This window comes from Corvus cornix, chromosome 1 (assembly GCF_000738735.6).
Source record: "Corvus cornix cornix isolate S_Up_H32 chromosome 1, ASM73873v5, whole genome shotgun sequence".
Lineage (NCBI taxonomy): Eukaryota > Metazoa > Chordata > Aves > Passeriformes > Corvidae > Corvus > Corvus cornix.
Genome location: NC_046332.1, coordinates 114,558,204 through 114,578,292, shown reverse-complemented (window position 1 = coordinate 114,578,292; position 20,089 = coordinate 114,558,204). Strand labels below are relative to the sequence as shown.

The 20,089-nt window shown below is 41.3% G+C and overlaps 1 protein-coding gene across 2 annotated transcripts in view; it reads right to left on the bottom strand.

The window, feature by feature from the left end:
* The window catches only part of DSCAM (DS cell adhesion molecule), a 445,238-nt gene that overhangs the window by 143,608 nt on the left and 281,541 nt on the right, over positions 1-20,089 (bottom strand). For both annotated transcript variants that reach the window (XM_039553264.1, XM_039553256.1), the window contains exon 9: positions 8,504-8,782. In XM_039553264.1, the coding sequence (XP_039409198.1) occupies positions 8,504-8,782 (279 nt within the window). The remainder of the gene's footprint in view (positions 1-8,503; positions 8,783-20,089) is intronic.

The following is a 20,089-nucleotide window of genomic DNA, read 5'->3' as shown; positions in this document are numbered from 1 at the left end:
GTTCTTTGGTTCAGAACATGAAGGTGTAAATATCCAAGAAAAAAACAGAAGTAAACTAATTGTGTTTTTATCCTACATGTTTTTCATTTTGTCATTTCTCACAGGGCCACAGAGAGTGACTGAACATGTGACAGATTTTTTTCATCTCAAATAAATTTGGTTTTTTTAACTTGAGTTCAGCAACACACTGAGATCTAAGGCAGTACAGGAGAAATCCTAATAGTTCCTTGCTCTCCTCATCCCACTGCAAAATTTGAAGCCTCATGGATTCTCCAGGCAGTGCTGACTTTGTCTGAAAATTGAGGAAGACAGAACAAAAGACCCAACCATCCACCCTTGCTCTGATCCACCCCATGAGCTGCCTCTCCAGAAGTGCCAGAAATGAAGGAAGGAAGTCTGGCAGAAGGTTGTAGCACAAGAAAATGCAAGGGAGCACAGAGGGGGACCTCAGTACTGTAAATATTTTCCCTGGGGCCTGAAATAGTTATTAATGTCCATGAATATGGGACTAATTATCCATTGAGAAAATCTGTGCAGCAGAAACACAGCAGAAGCACCGATGTTCTAATATATGACCCTCAAGGTTTTTTTCCTTATAAACACTATTGTAATTCATGCAAACAGCTCTCGTGGTGCCAGAGCATCCTAAGTTTTCCTAAAGGACAAACTGGAGCTGCCAGTGTTGGAGTTGAAGGTCTGTGGACGTTCTCTCTGCAGGTTCAAAGACCCTTCCTCACAGCAGCTTGAGCCTTCCTCCCTGGGCCTCCACAATCCAGACTCCCCTCTGATTTTCTCTTTCCACATTCATAGATAGAGCTGTTTTTTAAAAAAAGACAACAATGCTCTGGAGGGCAAATAATCCCCTTAACTGGACTTTTTCCTCACTGAATCCTATAGCCAAAATGCAAAGCTGTTTATTGCCTAACTACTGAAAAGCTGTTTGGAACGTGGCTACAAGAAACAGAAGGAACCAACAGTGTCAGAGGCAAGAGATACCTCTGTGCTAGAAAATATATTTACTGCTGACAAACGCTTTGGCTTTCCAAATGGCCACCACGCTGACAAACATTTATTGTAGGTTACATTAATTCACTATAGGTAAACATCAAACATGAAATCCCAGCAGCAACAGCTCTGGGCAATCACCCACCCTGTTCTAATTATCTACTTATAGAAGACATTTGCTTCAGTAGCTCCTTTCTCACTGTTCTGTTTGTATCCCCAAACACACAATGAGGTGTTTTCCAAGGCAGGTGAAAAGCACAGTTAGTTGCACAAATAGATTTGATTTCCTGCGACTTGGCACGGTGGCATCAGCTTGTTTCACCTCGGTAGCTGTGAGTAAATTTGTGTTCGCAGCTTCTGAAAAATCAATTACAAGCTGCTTATCCATAAAGAGAGAGAAAAAAGCAACACAAAACACGAACCTACCATTCCTACAGGTGAATGATTACAAAAGATGCAATGGAGTGACTGATAATTACTGTCCTTCTCTACCACTGAAGAGTGTGAAGAGTAGAACGTCTTTTAAAATCTGTCTTCCAAGACAAAACTTCTGTAATTTGTTTTATTTCCCTTCTCTTTGAAAAACAGTGGTTTATATTCTTCATTTGCTACGGATGACACCAGCAAGTAGTGCTAATTTTTTCAGGAAATAATTTCTTATATTAAATGAGCAGACATATGCAGAAAGTTCTGGAAAAAGTTAAGCAAGATTTCTTAGTACAGAAAAAATGCAATCACTCCTTAAAATACTATTTGCATTAAAGTTACCTGCTAAAATACACTTTTTGTGTAACCCCACTGGGCATATATATATAGAAAAAAAAAGAATGGATGCCAAGTGGAAATATTCTTTCAGCATTTCAATGGAAATTCTGCCACATTCTTCCATATCTTTTAAGAACTCACAGAGATATCCTTGATGTGTGGTGCCTTTAATGCTGACAAGCTCTGAACAGGGCTTTTCATCGCCTTGATATCATGGTATTTTGGGTATATATGGAAACATAAGTTTTTGCTCAGACATCCTTGATATTCTCGATTTTAATTATTATTTTCAACAGAGAACAATACTAGAATAGTAACTGCAGAAATTAATTTTTTCTCTGTAGCTCCAGGACCAGGTGTATGGTTAGAAATCAGAAAATTTCCTTGTTTGGATCCATAAACCAAACTTACTTGAAAAAACTCAGCCCACACTCAGCAATAGAAACAGTTTCCATGTTCAGTAAAGCTTTGGCCTTCCTTTAGGACTGCTTATGAAAATGCCAACTGCTGCTCTGGTTTTGAAGATGCAAACCCTTGACACTTAGTTTTAAGACTGACAATAGAAATCAGAGGAGATGCTACAGCAAAATAAAATTACTCATTCAATGACCTTTCAATTGTTTCTGTATTGCTGTCTAGGTAAAGCCACGGGATTTTTCTTCTTATATAAATGATTAAAAAGCAAACAGAGCAGACCTTTACATTTTTCTTCCTCCTTGCTCATTTGCTTCTCAATTTCATTTCAATTCAATAACTTGTTCTGTGCTATGTGCTGCCATAGTTCAGAACACAGTGCTGTTAAACACTTGATCTAGATTTTGATACTTAGCTTTAGATGATAAACCTACATTCACTTTTTCATTATCTCTCAGGTCATTAGCCCTTAAAGAAAATATGCTTATCAAGAATTTAACCGAGGTTAATTTGTCTGATATATTTGAGTTAATAGAAGAAAGTAAACAATCAGTTCTCCTCTCTCTTTAGTTGTAAAGGTGTGAGACTCCTCCTTTAGAAGTGAAACGCTCTGAAATAGCTCATGAATGTGACTGAACAGTTCTACTTTTATCATCTTCCTTGTCTCAGCAGCACAGTTCCTTGAGCCTGGAAAGGAGGGCATTTAAAATTGCTTTAACAGTGAGTTTCTGGTAGGCTCTCATTTAATGCAGCCCACAGGTGTGTGATGAGAAAGGAGCTGTTGAATTGTTCAGGGTAAGAGCCATAAGTTGACAGATGCAAACTCTTCAATGGCTGAACTCAAAGGGCTGAACTTTTTTTACTAAAAAAAGTATTTTCAGTCAATATTATGATTAGCAGTCTCAGGCTCTCACTGAGGGAAAACAAAGGATGAGAGCAATCAGAACAGGATCCACCAGCACCCCCAAATCCTTCTCCCAGGATTGTTCCATCTGCTCATCCCCAGCCTGGATCGATCCCGGGGATTGCCCTGACCCAGGTGCAGCACCAGCCCTTGGCCTTGTTAACCCTGAGATCCCCATGGTCCCACATCAGCTCCCTGATTTGAGTTTGCTCTGTGTAAATCCAAGAATCCCTTCTGACTGTGCCAGTGATCAGATGCCAAACTCACTCATTCCTTTCCAGACTTCAAATCCATGCAAGCACTCCTGGCTCCCAAGCACAGTGATCAGTGAGTCACTCTGGAGAGCAATTCTGAAGGCTCCTAACCCAAGCCCCTCTGGTGGGCTACTGCAGTGAGTTAAGAAATAATCTACGACATTGGCCTGGAATGCAATGTTTCATTTTCACATGGAATATTTGTACTTCACATTTAGATCACACTGTCAAAATGATGGAAGAAATTTAATCAGCCAAAGCAACCATTGATGTATTAATGAATGAGATCATTAAACACTGTACTTTAGCAAAGATGAACAGTTATTAAATTTGGTCATTGGACCTAAGGGGTCGATTTAGCTGGTTAGTGAAACCATTTGCTCTGCAGTTCAAGAAAAAAGATGTACTTTTGCAAAATGAGACCGTGTCTAGTGGTTTGTGTTGACCAGGTTTGTCTAATGAGAACATTAAATAAGTGAACCTTTTAGGAGTCATCTTCAAAGCCACAATGTACATAGCAGCAAAGAAAGTCAATGGGTTTTGACACCAGCTCTGACCTTAAACCTTCCCTCCCTTTCTGTCCCAAACTCCTTTTGCTGCATCACCCTAGCACCAAACACGACAAAGAAGGTGAAACTCTCTTACTATTTGGAAAAATCAGGGACTCCTCATTGGGTGCCTAACTATCTAATGATATTCATTTGCTGGAAAGTGCAAAATGAAAACATATTTAATGCTCTAAATGCATTATGGGGGGTTATTAGGTCTCTAAAGACCTTATCTCAATTTTAACTTATGATGTGTTCACTAACAGCAGATATGAAATCATGATTTATGCATCCATTACTATCTTTGAATTCCCTTTTCTGGTAGTATCAGAAAAATTTTGAACTCATAACACATTTATCAGCTTTTTCTTTTTGCTTACCCATTAGAATTCCTTTCACTGCTTTTTATTTCATAAGTACTTCATTTTAGAAAACTCTACAGAAGTGAATAACACATGATAAAGTGTATATGGATTTTTAATCACTCTTTAGAAGACAGCCTTAATGAGTAAAGTCTTGATTAATTCGTCGTGATGATTTAAGTAGTTGACAGAGAAGATATTTTCCTAATTTCTATCTATGGCTCTCATGACAGGATCCTATCCTTTCCTTTTTCTTAATAGCATGACTAGCAAACCAAGAGTGTGCCAAGAAATGAAATCATCAAAATAGTAATAATAATAATAATAATAATAATAATAATAATAATAGATGAGGTTTTGAGAAGCCCTTTTAGCTGCCAAGTTTTTAATGCATTTCCAGAGGATCTGCAGTCCAGGATCTGGAAGAGCACACGATTTAGAGAAGGAAAGCCCTGTTTTCACTCACCTTCACTTCCTACCTGAAGCCCCTAAATGCAGTGAACAGGGCAGGCTTCTCCCAGTGGCTAATTAATGAGCTTTTAACAGATATTCCATAAACATTGGGACTAATCAAGCCTGCTTCCCTGTGGATTTGTATCTCATGTTTGAGAAGAGATCCCATTGGAACATTTCTTGTGTTGGCAGAAGGTTTTGCCTATTTAGATTCTCTGGTGTTACACCCAGGGTTTCTTACCAATCACCTCTTAATATGAAGTTTGGAGGCTTTCAGCTCCACTGGAGGTGTTTTCCCCTCTTCCAGTTGGTCTAAAATTGGCCAATAATTTGTGGAGGCAAGCACTGACAGCCCCATGTCCAGAGCATTTGGCTCTGTCTCATTTCTAGGTTCTGACCAAGGAACTCGTGGCAGAGAGAAATGAGATCACCCTGAGATCTTCTTACCCGGATGCTCCAGAGCTTTATTGTCTCACTTTCTCTCAGCTGGTGCCTTCCATCTCCTGTGTGATGCTGTGGAAGCTGGCCATCATCTTCCTCTGATATGTAAGGCAGGGAAAATCCAGCCTTGCTGGCCATGTGTTTTTAGGGCTCCTCATCACCACTTGGTTGCTTTTATAAAGCACAAAATAATTGGAATTGTGAAGATTTGCTATGAAGTGCCCACAGAGTTTAAGAAACCAGTGCTCTTTTTCCTTTTGCCATTTAACACCCCTGGCAAAATGGCAGTGCAGCTTAGATATGAAAAATAATATTTGTAGGAAGAATATAGGAAATCTATTTAACAGACTTAAAACTTCACAGGAATATAGAATGATAAAAAATGTCAGATCTATGTGATCTGATAGAAAATGTTGAGGAAAAAAATACCTGAAGCTGAAAGGTGATGAATTTATGTTTGTGTATGGAATCTGCAGAAGTTTGTGTATTCACTAGTAATTCAAATGAAGCCATGAGCAGTTGGCCTTCTTCATTCACCTTAGGAATGTATTGTCTTTAGATTCTACTTCTAGTTCTACCCATGTATTGTAAAACGATGTGGATTACCAATTCTTTTGGAAACATGATGGCCTGCACTGTTTTAATGTCTACTTTTGAAATGAATACAAGGACAGTCTAGATAAGGAAAAAGGAATTGTGTGGGTTAACAGTCATATTTCACTTAATTTTCCTTTCCCACTCACTGTCTGCTCTCATATCAAAATGCACCTTGTGCACATAAATAAGGTATTCCCAGAACACATCTTCCAGCATTTAGGATAGCCAACTTTTAAGTTTAAAGCACACTTCTGAGAAACCCTCAAACAATGGGGATTAGAAACAAGAGGAGTTAAAGCACCACTTCTCCCAGTATTTGGAGATAAACCACTTAATTTAGAAAAATATATGTTTCAGTTTTACAGCACCTATGAATAAAAAAGATGAGGAGGGATCAGAAAGCCTGAAGAATAAAAAGGCAGCAGGAAAACAAATCTTAATTTAAATGTGTACAGGTCAGGTTGGATGCAGAGGAGAAGTGATCACAGTGACCCTCTGGTGCCTGTTTGAATTCTGACCTTTGTGCAATGAGGCAGCTGAAGAAGTTCAGTGTGAGGGAAAGAGGCCAGGGTAGGGTTTTTGGCAGAGATTTCAGGTCAAACATGATATTGTATTTTCCCCTTTTCCTCTGAGTGAGAGCTATTATCTCAGATGCATATCAAAAACTGATTAAAACATTATCATTTAAAGTGACAGCGAGAGAGAGGAGAGAGGAGAGGATTTAAGGAAGCTCTGCAGAGCATCAGCTGGGCAGAAAGATAAGCAAGGGGGAAAAATGATGTAGCCTTCATAACCTCCTAAAAAATTGCAGGATCCAGAATTCTTCTCCAAGTCCTTGGGCAAAAGAGTGAAAAGCTCTCCTCTATCATGCCCATGGATTTATGAAGACAGAACCCTCCCCAGGAGGTGTAATTAGAGCAGAAAGCACACGAGGGGGAAGTGAAGGTGAAAATGGAGCTGTTTGGGATCAGGGACATGTGAAGGGCTCCCCAAAACTCTTCTGCTGCGCAGGAAGGGAAAACTGATTAATGCCTGAAAAGGCAGCAGTAGGCAGACGTGTCCAGGGAACAGAGTTCAGGGGAGGAATTACCCACAGACAGCAGGAGGCAGGGAAAGTGCAGCTCAGGAAAAACCAGGAGAAGTGAGGGCAAGGCAGGGCATGTCCCCATCAGTGGGGGACAGAACAGAAATCCCTACAAAGAGCAGAAATCCCTACACTCGTGGGTCTCGGTGCTGGCAGGGACAGACAGTGGTTGCAGAGAACCTGTTCTCAGACGGTAAAACCATCCTGGGTGTGAGAAATGCCTGTAGGAACCCACACAGAGAAGCTGCAGATTCATTCCCATCACTTCCAGAGCTGAATAACAGCTGAAAATCAGGAAAAATCCCAGCTGGCTTTAGATGCAGCATTTCTGAGTAGGGCACACACAGGCAGTGATGTGAGGTTTTCAATCTTCCTTTCTCCAGCAAAAGAGAAGGTGAGGAAAAACTCTCATTATTAGAATGAGGAATAGGATTAAAATCTAGCAGAACTTAAGAAAGGAATAATTAAAGGCATGTATTTAATTAGATTACTTCTTTTAAGAATAACTAAATAAATGAGGAAAGTAATAAACACCTGTACTGAATAATTTTAAGTAAGATTAAAATCAGTGAAATTAAAAGAAAATAATGAAATATTTATATCAAAACTAGTGGAAAAGTAATGGATCTGTTTGTCACTGAGTTTTGGGAATACTAGCATAAAAAAAGTAAGCATATTAGAAAACTAGGGAATAATTCCTTAAGCATAGCATTAGGACACTGGGAACATTTGACTTAAAAGCATTCTTCAGAATTTGGGGTGGGAAAAACCCCTGGGAAAGACTGCAAAAGCCCCCTTAAGATTTTAAGGTTTATCCTGGCAAACTTACAGGGGGGAATATAAAATGTAGTGACCTGCAGTAGGCAGAAATTACTGAGGTTCCTTGTCGGATTACTCTGTGTGCCCTCCTTCTCTGAGGAGCCCAGTGGCTCGGTAGCAAGAATGGGATGGTGGAGAGGGAAGAGTCTGACACTGATTTTTTAAAAATGAAAATTTGAAACACTTTGAAAAACTGCAAGAAAGAAAAGGAAGTCATGTGCTTTTGTTGAAGTTGTGTACGTTAAGTTTGAAAATACATCATAAGGTATAATTTCTAGGTACCTGGGCTAAGGTGTCACTAGAAAGGTCTTTTCCACATAAAATGTTTGCTTACTGAATGTAAATTCATTTCAAATATCTATTTCAAGGCAAAATGTTGTGAAGTCATCATGAGTGCATGAATCCTGCTAATTGCATAATAAACACAGATCAGGAAAAGAGCAAGGTAACATCAGAGAGTCTTTTCCCCATGAACTCAACATCACTGTTCTGCTTTTTTACGTACATAATGTTGTAGGAGAGAGCGGTCTAAATAAAAAATGTGTCTAATCAGACTAAAACAATAGCAGAGAATAATTTGCTACTGTTTCAAAGGCTTTATCCCAACAACAAAATTTTCCAGGAAGTCACTCCTGAGGCTCCCCCACCCACCCCATACACTCCAGGGTTTTTGATTAGTTTCAAGACTTTTAGATAGGAAAACCATATCACTTTCTGTGACTCACTGCTCTGTGTGGTCTCTGTCATGAAGACAGGGATTACCATATTTTTTACACTTCCCATCAAAGAGCTGTCATTGCAAAATACTGATGAATCCCACTTAATTAGCGCCCTTCAAAGTAATTACACCTCCTCACCTCTCACGATTAATTGGCTTTGGTGCTCCACAGCTGCTGCATCGTTCCTGGCTATGCAGGTATAGTTCCCGTTGTGCAGCAGCGAGAGGTTGGAGATCCTCAAGGAGCTGGTGAAGTCGATGTTGTCGATGGTGACCCCGAGGCTGGCGGGGATGGGCCGGCCGTCCTTCTGCCAGGTGATGGTGATGGGCAGGTCCCCCGAGACCACCACGCAGGGGATGAAGACCCTCTGCCCGATGGAGAAGCGTGGGAACTCGAAAGGCTGGATGAAAGGTGGGACTGCAAAAAGAGAGGGAAAGAGGGAGCTGTTGAAGGCCTTGCTTTGGAAAAGAACGTAACGGGGCAGATGTGCAGTGTGGAATGTGCAGGATTTACACCTCCAACAGCTGTAAAGCATTGCTCAGCAGGAAAAACCACATTTTTGAAAATACCTTTTCATTTCTTGGCTACCCTGTGCATAAGCAGAGATGACAAGCTTCTAGAGACACCTGACTTCACTGGCAGACCCTTGCAAGAGGATCAAGCCCCTCTTCCAGAAATCTCCCCACCACCAGCTCGAGCCTCTCCAGGGCTGCCAGCAGTGACATTGCCAGGAAGAACTCAGCAGCTTTCAAGGTCTGGTGCAAGGGCCTTGCTTAGGGTCATGACATAGACCTAGAAGAGGCTCCAGCTCTGCTTCTGGGATGTGATGAAAGGGAATGTGAGCTTCCTTGACTGCTTCTAGCACTCTTTTCTTAGTGTTTCAAGTCACAATTCTCATTAAGATTGCAGGAAGGGAGAGACATGTACAGTACTTGTAGGACAGCAAATTAAGGTAAAACTTATTTCTGATCAGAGGGATGGTACAAGGCACAAATGTTCAAGCTGGCATTTAATTCCTGCTAAGCATATTTGGCCTGGAAGATCTTTTTTTTCTTTTCTTTTCTTTTTTCCCCATATTACTCTCTGGATGAACCAAAAAAACCATGAACGAATTTGCCTTATTTTCTGCCAAAGTAAAGAATTCTACTTCTTAAAATCATTTTGTTTTCAGGTATTTTTAATTAAAAAAAAGAAACAGCCAGTTAGATTAAATAAACATAGAACAATAATGGGGCTGCCTTGTTTTCTTTGGGTTGTGGTTGGAATGTTTACTAAAAGATTGGTAAATTGAGACTCAACTACTTGTCCAGATGAAGGAATCAAAATCTTCTGCCCTTCTCAGGGGAGCATTCAAACAGCCAGGGCATTGATCTCAGGCAGGTTTTTATCAATCATTCCTGAAAGGGCTGCACAACCAACTTTGCAAGCAGTACTCAAATACTCATTTATCAAAAGAGAAGGTTCCTAGAGGTTATGCACCTCAGATAGGAGTGCTTGGGAGATCAATTACACATCATCTGTACTACATTTGAACAGGAAAGATGGAAGGATACCCAGAGCAGAACATTTATAGTGATCTATATGTTTGAGCTCCAGAAGAAAATGAAGTTGGTGTCTTTATCTAATTGTATTTCTCTTGTCCTTTTTCCCTTCAGAAATTATAAGGTTGTGGTTTCCCCAGAGTTGAAGCAGAAAAAAAATCTCTCAAGTGGTTGCAGTGTATGCCCATGGACTTCCCCAACAGCACTTTTCCTCCTCTGCCACTGTCCTGTTTCTGGGATGCAGGGACAAGTATTGGTGACCACTGTGCCAGCTCCAAGCATTTCCTTTGATCCATATGTTGGGTCCTCCATCAGGAGTAAGAAAGTTTATCAAGCATGGCCAGCAGGTCAAGGGAGGTGATTCTGCCCCTGTGTCCCTGTGCTCAGGTGAGAGCCCACCTGCAGAGCTGCCCCAGCCCTGGGACCAGCACAGGGAGGACGTGGAGCTGCTGGAGAGAGGCCAGAGGAGGCACCAGGATGAGCAGAGGGATGGAGCAGCTCTGCTGGGAGGAAAGGCTGCGAGAGCTGGGATTGTTCAGCCTGGAGAGGAGAAGCTTTGGGCTGAGCTCAGTGTGGCCTTGCAGGGCCTGAAGGAGCTGCAGGAAGCCTGGAGAGAGACAATTCCCAAGGCATGGAGGGCCAGGAGCCAGGGAATGGCTTCCCAGTGCCAGAGGGCAGGGCTGGATGGGAGATTGGGCAGGAATTGTTCCCTGGGAGGGTGGGCAGGCCCTGGCACAGGGTGCCCAGAGCAGCTGGGGCTGCCCCTGGATCCCTGGCAGTGCCCAAGGCCAGGCTGGACATTGGGGCTGGGAGCAGCCTGGGACAGTGGGAGGTGTCCCTGCCCATGGCAGGGGTGGAGCTGGATGGGCTTTAAAGTCCCTTCCAACCCAAGCCATTCTGTGATCTATAATTCCATGATTACAAAGTCCCAAAGGACTAAGGCCTTGCTCAAAGCCATGTTCAAATGCTTGTGCACATGCACCTCATGGTGCAAGAGGCTGACACAAATCTGGTATTAACTCCACAGTTGCCAGCACAGCCATGGTGCCATTTCATGAGGAGAGGTTATGACCATGCTCAGCTGCCACAGAGAGGTGACATCAGGGACAGGATAACACCATTCATCCTTCCAGGCCTTCACTGGCTTTCCCAGGAGTGTCTCACTGTCTGTGTTTGGGAAAAGTGCCGCTGCCATCCATTTTGCTCATAGGCTGTAAGACTTTTTCCTGGCTACCATCTCTCTAGCTGCTAAAACCTGTCCTGTGGCATTCTGAAAATCTGGTCGATCAGGCATAGAGAAAAAAGGAAGTTGGTATAAATTACTGTGTTTATTTGAACTTTGAGCACTGGAAATTACCTGCTTGTTCACTTGGGGATTTTTGCTGTCACAAAGTGAGCCTGTCTCTTCAAATTTCTTTAGTCCAGCTAATTCATTCACATGAGACTGCTCAGATTCTTTGTACATCAGCAGAAAAAGGTTGAATTTCTCTTACCATTTATTGACAAGCAGTTCATAGTATGAAAGGGAATGAGGAATTAACTGAATGTGTCTTTCAAAAGGTTTTGCCATAAACTTTCCCCTTGATGAGTGCAAATACCAGCCAAGTGCCAAGTCCCTCCCTCACCATGCTGCCCAGCACATTTCTGCCCAAAGACTGCTCTTATTCTCAGACATCATTACTGAAAAATATGCCAAAATTCACAACAGGGTGGAAAATTGCTTCTGTATTTTCTGCTGAGTGTGTAACAAATTTGATCCAATCTTTCACAGACAAAATGATATCAAAAGTCAGACAAAATGTTGCCCAAGGATTATAATGTGCATCTTCACTCTCCATCTCCCTGATGAAGAAAACAGGGAGCAAGATCATTAGGTGACATTGAAGTGTTTTTCAGAAAACATTGATTTGCAAGGCTGCATTTACCAGCTCTAAAATATAAGTAGCAGCCTGCAGAGTATTTCAGAAATTGGCTAAAATATTTATAGGCAGCACATTTTCCTTCTACTCAGGTTTTTAAGATACAGAGGAAACCAACATTTCTGCTTCATAAAATATAATGTATATTCAACCTGCAGCAGCTTGCAGTCCTGACAAGGAGCTTATTTTAAAAGCCAGTGTGTAATTTAAAATCAGTACTTAGAAGAAAGTGAATAGTCTTGCAAAAACTTTGAAGTATTGAAGAATGTTTTTCAACTACAGTATTCACCAGTTTGGGTTGATAAAGGAAGTTTCTGGTGAGCTATCATAGGAGATAAACTTTCTTTCTGCTCATTTGAAGAAAGAAATGACCACAAAAAATACCATTTATTAAAAATATATTATGAAATCTGGCAAATAATTTCTGAAATGTAAAAGTTTCCATTTGTATTGATACCTGCAGTAAAAAGTTGAGACATATGCTTGACAGAAGAAAATATCAATCTTGATTAACCAACACGTGGAGGGTTTTTCTCAAATTAAAGCTGTACCATTGCCAAGCAGCACTAAAAAGATAAGAAGTGTATATAGTACTTTGAGAGAGAAAGTTTACAGTAGTACAGATGTATTTAAAATCTGTTTAAAATACTTCAAGGTGTGTTTATGTGTTTTCCTTCCCTATATGCAGCTTTAGTTTCACCACATTTCAGAGCTTGTATTGGATTTTTGGTGAAATTATGCTAGTTTATGTATAAATTGTTCATCTTAACTACAGAGAGAATAGTCTGTGTGCTTGTGTACATGGAAGGGATGTTTCTTTCTCTACACACAATGGGCAGAAGAGAGAAAATCTCTGCTTCATGCCACCAAGTGCTGTGTCCTGGGAATGCTTTATTGATGACACCTTGAATTAAGTGTCTATTTAAGAAGAGGAGCATGGGCCAGCCTCATTAGTGCTAATACAGGAAGATTTAAATTATGTTTTTGTGCCCTAGCAAGGTCTTCTGTACCTCTGGGGGACTGCTGGAAAAGAGGGCAAGGAGGGCTTCCACGCTGCTCTCCATTCACAGAGGAACATCCTTAATTTCTTGCCCTCCCTTCCATGGCAGTTGCGCTGGGAGGAGCTGCTGAGATGATTCACTCAGAGAGAGTATCCTGCAGATCTCCTGTTTCCTGCAGCAGCCTGCTGAACATGGTGTTCTGCACAGCAAAATGGAAGTCATCCCCTGCTTTATCATCATAAACAGTTCCCTGATGGATTTTCTTGCAACAGCACTGTTGCAGGGGCTGTGTCTACAATATAAAATACTTCTGGCAATGAATATTTAGGGCTGATGCAAAATAATAACTACCAAGCTATGCAGTCTCTTAGGGCAGCCATGTGACCCCAGATTTCATGCACTGGGAGTGAAAAAGCCAAAATTATTTTGTCTCTGCACAAACCCTAGCCATGGTCTAGCAACTTTTAAGTTTTTGCAGTCATCACAGTCCCCACTTCGCTTTCCTGCCACCCAACGCTCACAGGCTGCCTGATGCTGTAGTGGGAGCTTCTCCACAAGGAAAGAGGGTTCAAAATGTTGTGTAGAAACCAAAAGTGCTTTTATGTCACGTCTCATCCATCTCTGGAACCACCTCCTTTCAGCCTCCTTTGTGAGGGGAAAAGTGCAAGCCCTTATCATAATGAGACACCCTGCAAACCTGGGGTGGTGGGGAGCTCAGTTCCCTGCCCAAGGGGATGCATTTGCTATCTATTTTTCTCTGTCACAAATAAGATAAGAAGAAGCAGCTGCAGGAGTGTATTCATGCAACAAGCTGTTACCTTCATTGGTAAAGTGCCTCCTGATTAAAGGCCTCACTTTTGGAACCTGCTCCAGAGCTATTGCCCTTTCTCAGCCCCTACCTGATCTAAAGTGATCTTTGTCCTCAGTTATCACTGTGCAAAGTCGAGACCAACTGAACCACTGGAGCCAAAAGTTCTGGATTGAGATGAGAGAGGGCTTTAACAGAATGATCTTTGTCTCTGAAAATCATTACCTTGAGTTGTTTGGTTCCACACTAGTCTTCTTTTCACCTTCATCCCAGGACTGTGCATAAGCAGCAGATTTTATAGCACCCTTCTCTTTCCACTGGGTTGATACTGTAGGGTTTTTTGCAAGCTATGTATTATATACATTGATTTAAAATTAGGCCAGCAGGATCCAGACCTGCACTGTCACAGTCTCGCTTTCTGTATTTACTACATGTCCTAACACACACACTGCTAATAGCTCATGCTAAATTGGTGCAATAAAGTGCTTAAAATGTTAACAGCAATTTTAATGAATATGTAAGGAAGCAATTAAAATATAATTGACAAAATAAACGCAAAAAAGAGTGAGAACATGCCTTCTTCCAAATCTTTAGTAAATAAATCTGCATGGTAAGAGAGAGAAGAGGGACAGCTTTTGATAAACCAATACATAATATACAGATTCTCTTGACCTCTTTAACTGAGACACTTACTGAAGTATTAAGGCTCATTTCACATTGTTTGCATAAATCATAAATAAAAACATCCATACACAGACATAAATTGGGTTTGAAAGATGTAAGGCTGTGCACAAACCCAGGGAGGTTAAATTTAGATTTAAGTGAAAAGTTTTAGATTTGTACATATTAATTCCTCACCATGAAGACTGGCATAGGGTGAAACAACTTTAACAGACATTTTTGGGTGACCATTTTCTGCACTGTCAGAAGTGAAGTAATTACAGAAGTTGTATTAGGAGTGTACTGGTGCAAAGTAAGACATGACAGCATTGTCCACATGACACTTGTGGGATTTTAAAGAATATAAGTCAGGTATTTTAATGCAAGGCTAACCTTGAGCTGCTGTATGTTGAATGGCAAAAAAAAATTTACACAGATCTGTCAAGAATATCAGCCTATTTCAGTCTTATCTTCAGGAACTTCTACAGGTTAGACACACTGGAGACATTCCTATCAAAGTGCACATTCCTTTAAATCAGGCTCTGCCACCACTTGCTCCCCAAAACTACTCCCCATGCCCATTATGTGACCTGAGAGGAATTTCCAAGTGCATTTTCCAGGATATTTTGCACAATGGCACATTCTCATTCACTCTGACCACACGGCCCTGCTGTGATTCCTGTACGTGACAACTTCAGTCACTTCCAGAGATCTGAGCATTTCTTCCCAAGGAAGTTGTGACAAGTTTGAAGGGATCCAAACCCATATAGCATGGAGGAGTGGGAAAAAGGTCAAAGTGATATAATGAAAGAAATATCTGAAAGATGTCAAGGCCAGAAGTTTTTTCTGACTCAATCTATTGGCAAAGTCAGTCAGTAGGACAGATAAGATCTGAGATATGTACACGAAGGTGAACTCCCATTTGCCATAATCCAGGCTTCCAGGCTGGAGCATGCACAGATTAGCAGATTGGTTGATGACAGAATGCACCACAGTCCCAAGAACCCTGCAAAGATTTCTCCTGATGTTTTTTCCCTTTTGTGTCTGCGTATTTTTCACTACCTAAACCATCCCTCCCTGAACTGATCTGCAATGCAAATTCACCAATACTATTTCAGATATTAGAAAAAGCTAAACACTTCCCAGGAAAGATGAGAGAACCTATTCAAACAGTTGCAACATGAAGTTATTTAGAAGTAGCCCCTGTTTGGTTTGCTTGTATTCTAACATGAAGCAAGGCTGGTACAACTCCTTCTCGTGGTTCACAACAGGTGAGGTACTCACTTTATATAAGGCAACAAGAACTCTTCTAAATCAATGAAATACATAAGCTCTACAAGATCAGAAACAGCCCTTTTGAACACCACACATTTTATTTTAATGATGCTGAACCCTTCCCTCTCAGGGGCTTCTTTTTCAATTAATTCCTGTTGGAGAAGTGTGAATAGCAGCAGACTGTTTACATGAGAATGTGTCCCATGAGCCTGATGACAAGAAAATAATCACTTACTACTGATGGCTTTTACTGTAGCTGGGAAAACTATTACTATAAATTGCATAATAAAAAAATGGAGATAATAACTCACTCTTGTTCTTAAAATGCTCTGAGATCGACTCAAACACTGTAGAAGAGATGCTGCTATTATTTTAATATTTTTCCACTTTAATGTGGGGTTTTTTCCAATGGAAATACAAAAATTAGAGATAGCATGGTAATATAACTCCTTTCTTTGTTTGCCAACACTTCCCATGATAAGACTATTTTCATTTGCTTGCAGTTTGACTTTTGTTTGGGTACCAGTTTTCCAGGCCAGGTGTCTGCCTCAGTCTGAGTCATTTCAGCTGGAAGGTTTCAGCTACAATTCTTGGCCATTTCCAAGAATAAGGTGGGAGAGGGGGAAAACTGAGACATGGTAAACCTCAAACAAACAAAAAAAAAGGTATTGTGAGAACCTGAGAAGTCCCACCTGCCCCATGGATTTAGAAGCATGGATTTCAAGGTCAGGTGATGGCACCAGCCTCAGATGTTCTTGCTATCCCTATAAAAAGTCATCACAACAGTGCCCAAATTTGCAGTCTGAGCAAAACCAAGTCAGTAAATAAACAAAACCCCCTCATGATCATATCCTGAGAGGACATTTTCCAGTGACAAACAGGGTCCAAGCAGAACTGAACACATCCTAGCTCTACCTTCAGTGGCTGAGTCAATTCCAGCCACTGGGGCAGGTGCAGTCTGGTGGGATTCCAGAAATCAGGGCAGATTTGTCACTCTGGTGCTTGAACTTGAGGGCTGGCAGAGAAGACTGAAACTGGAGGCTGGGAAAAATGTTGGGGTATCCAAAGGGAAAGGGCAGTTTCGAGTCTTGAGAACAAGGCAGTGTGGAAATGAGAACTGAGATGACAAACACTTTGAGTTCAGATTGGTTTTGGGACCCAGAGGAGAAGAGCCAGGGCTTGGGCAAGGATGAACTGGAGAAAACTGAGGCGGATGGGTCATTCTGAGAAGGAATGAACAGAAAACCTGCATCTTCTACAGAATCTTACTCTCCTTAAGATCTCTGACTTCAACAGTGCTCTGCCATTGGCAAATGTATCCAAACCCCTCTGGCAAACCACGAGAGCTGGGCTGAACACAGAGCAAAAACTGGTGCTGCTAAGAATAATTCTGTTCTTGGCAAGGACCTGTGCAGTATCCTTAGCAAGGCTTATCTCAATTACTTCTGATGACGTCAGTAACTTCTGTTCCCACTTTGCAGGAGGGAGGGGAAAGGGGGTCAGTTTACTTTACCAAAACAAAGTGAAAAACATAGCCAAATATAGCCAACTTTAGCCTTAACATAGGCCAAAGCAAAATGTGCTGAAAAGGTGTTATTAAAGTTGCAAAGGTGAGTGGTCAGCAGGTATGGAGTACAGAAATTAAGTGTGTAAGTACAGTTGTAATCTCCCTCTGTTACTTGAGCATTACAGGGTGGGGAGTTTTCCTGGCTTTTTGTCAGAACTCAGAACTGGCCAAATCATTTGTCTAAATACAAAAAAAATAATGCCAAGATGGCTTGATTTCCAAAAAAGCTCTGTTAGGCCTCAGGCACGGTTCCATGGGAGTTATATCTGCCAAGCAGAAACCTGCATGTTTTCCTGCCAGCTCATCCACTCAGCTCCCAGCAGCCAGCTCAGGGGACTGCTGCCTTCCAAATCCAGACTTTGGGACAGAGACAAGGGGCAGGCGAGGTCTGGGGGGAAAGGGCAGGGAAGGAATGACAAGCCACATTTCTGTGGGACAGAGTTAGCTGGAGTCTGCAGACAAGGGCAGCAGCTTTTTCTAAAAAATGGGACAACGGATTTCATGTGGTGTCTCATTGATTCTTCTGTTCAGCAGGGAAAAAAAGTAGAGGATCTAAGGTCAAATAGCACAGAAGTGCCCAGATCCCAAGCTTTTGGTGTTCCCAGAGCCTGCCAGGTGGGAGGATGCACAGCAAGGCTCTGAAAGCCCCACTCAGGTTCTCTGGCAGCCAGGAGTTCATTTAAAATTATTACCAAGAAAAGTTCTGTTCTCCTATCTGTGACCTTATCATGATTTCTGAAGTATGATTTCACTTTCATTTGGATGTCTGTAAACCTCAAATTTAAGAGTGGACAGCACTCTTGTATTTGATGACATGCTCATGGTGTTGAGGGTTTTTATTTAAATGCTGGTTTAAGAAAGTCTTCATCCAAGACAGAATCAGGATGCTTCCCATACTGGAGGATCTAGAAAGTGAAAAGTAAATGTGGCCGAGAGCTGCCAACTTTGAAAACCAGTTGTTTGCCTAATGCAGATAAATGCTGCCCCATAGAGCCAAATTCTGAATTTACTTTTGCCACAGATCTGCCAGATAAAGCTAATTAAATTACTTAAGTCTGTCCTTCCCATGGGGTTGCTAAGCTGGGTGACGTGACTGCTCTGAAGGAGGAAACAGAACTCTCAGGAGCAACTTCATTTCAATGGGAGCAGAGCTTTGAACATATAAATGCTACATAATGGCAGGTGAACTGGAAAAATTAAGCTGTAAGTTTCTGAAATTGAACATACAAAAAAATTGTGGATATTTTTGAGTTCAGTCTGTGCCTTATTGACATTTTTTCCTGGTGACCCACGTGGCTTTTGAAAATGAACACATTGTTTCTGAAACATTTTGATACAATGGAGATGATAAACTCATGAGGAAATTAATAATTTAAGTCCTCCAAACAGAACATGGAGGGAAAAAAAGCCCAATAAGTAACAGTTCATCAAGTGTCTTCTATTCTGAATCACCCTTCAGGTGACTGGTTTGAGGTCACCCAGGAAGCTTGTAGCAGAATTGAGAGCAAAGCAAAGGGCTTGTGATGTTGAAGATGGACAATAATTCTCCCTCTGTTTCTCTCTAGAAAAAATAGTTGTTCTGATGGTAGGAGAAGCTGAACTGTAAATAAGGATATTTAAGCACCGATATTAACTGCCCTTACAGTGTCATATTTCAGAGTGCTTTTAATCTCTACGCAAGCTGGGCCATATTTTGTATTTTTTTGGTAGCAAATATAAGTGCTTAAAAACTCAAGCCATTAACTCTGGAATCTATAAAATGAAAAGGTAGCACACACAATAATATTTTAAAGCACCAGGCCACTTTTGACTCCCCACTAATATGTTAAATAAAATCCACTGTGGCACTTCTGACCTCAAGCTACAACAGCAAAACATTGAGAACTGTTCAGGTCTGACCTAAAAACCTCACCTGTGACATTTTGGGCTTAGGAGATGAGGTCAGGCTATTAACCTTGTTTTCAAATTACCGTGTCTCGTCAAGGCTTGGAGCAAACTGGTCTAGTGGGAGGTGTCCCTGCCCATGGCAGGGGCTGGAGTGAGGTGATTTTTAAGGTCTCTTCCAACCCAAGCCATTCTGTGATTCTGTGATCACAGAGACAGCTCAGCCCTCTGTCACTCCTCAAATGTGCTGCATGTCTGTCAAAGTTATGCAGGGTATCTTTAGTCACAGTTTGAGATTTCTGACCAGCAGCTGAATATCCAGAGGTGCAGCAGAACACCATCAAGAAAGTAAAATCATTGACAAAATTACGGCTCAATCCAAATTGATAGAGCTGGCAATCTGCTTTCTGGGGGAGGAATTGTCAACTTGGAAACTGTAACCTAGGAAGAAAAAGCAGTATTACACCTGAGATAATGGCTATAGTGACTAGTACTGTTTTGATCTCAATGCCTGAGCTGCAAGGATAGACAGCTGGATATGTTTTGTCTGGCTATTTTCATTTTGACAGTCATTTGAAAAATGGTATCATTTAAGAGGCAGCTCTCTCCACCAGAATTTCCATGGTGGCCTGTTAGTGTAGCAGAAGCATAGTGACTGATTTGTCATTCAGTTCCTAAACTCTATCAACAGATCTGTAATATCATTATAATGTTAAGCAAGGCACAACACACATGAAAACCAAAGGTGACAGTAGCTTTTTATGCCACAGCTTGTGACCAGTGCCCCTGATGGTCTCAGGTGTGTGAAATGTCTTGCCTTTCAAAGTCCAAATTGCTCATGGCTTAAAGCTAATCCCCTAAACTCTTGAAAAAAAAAAAAAAAATAGAAATTGCATCCCTCCAGACTGCTAAGGGCAAAACTAACTGAGCAGAAGGAAGTTCAGAGATCAGATGTCTATAACAAAGTCATTTTACCTTACTGCTCTCTGCATCTTATCTGAGAATGGATACAAGATTCAACCTCCCTTCCTTCTTCTCCTCTCCCTCCAAAAAAAAAGCCCAGGAAAAG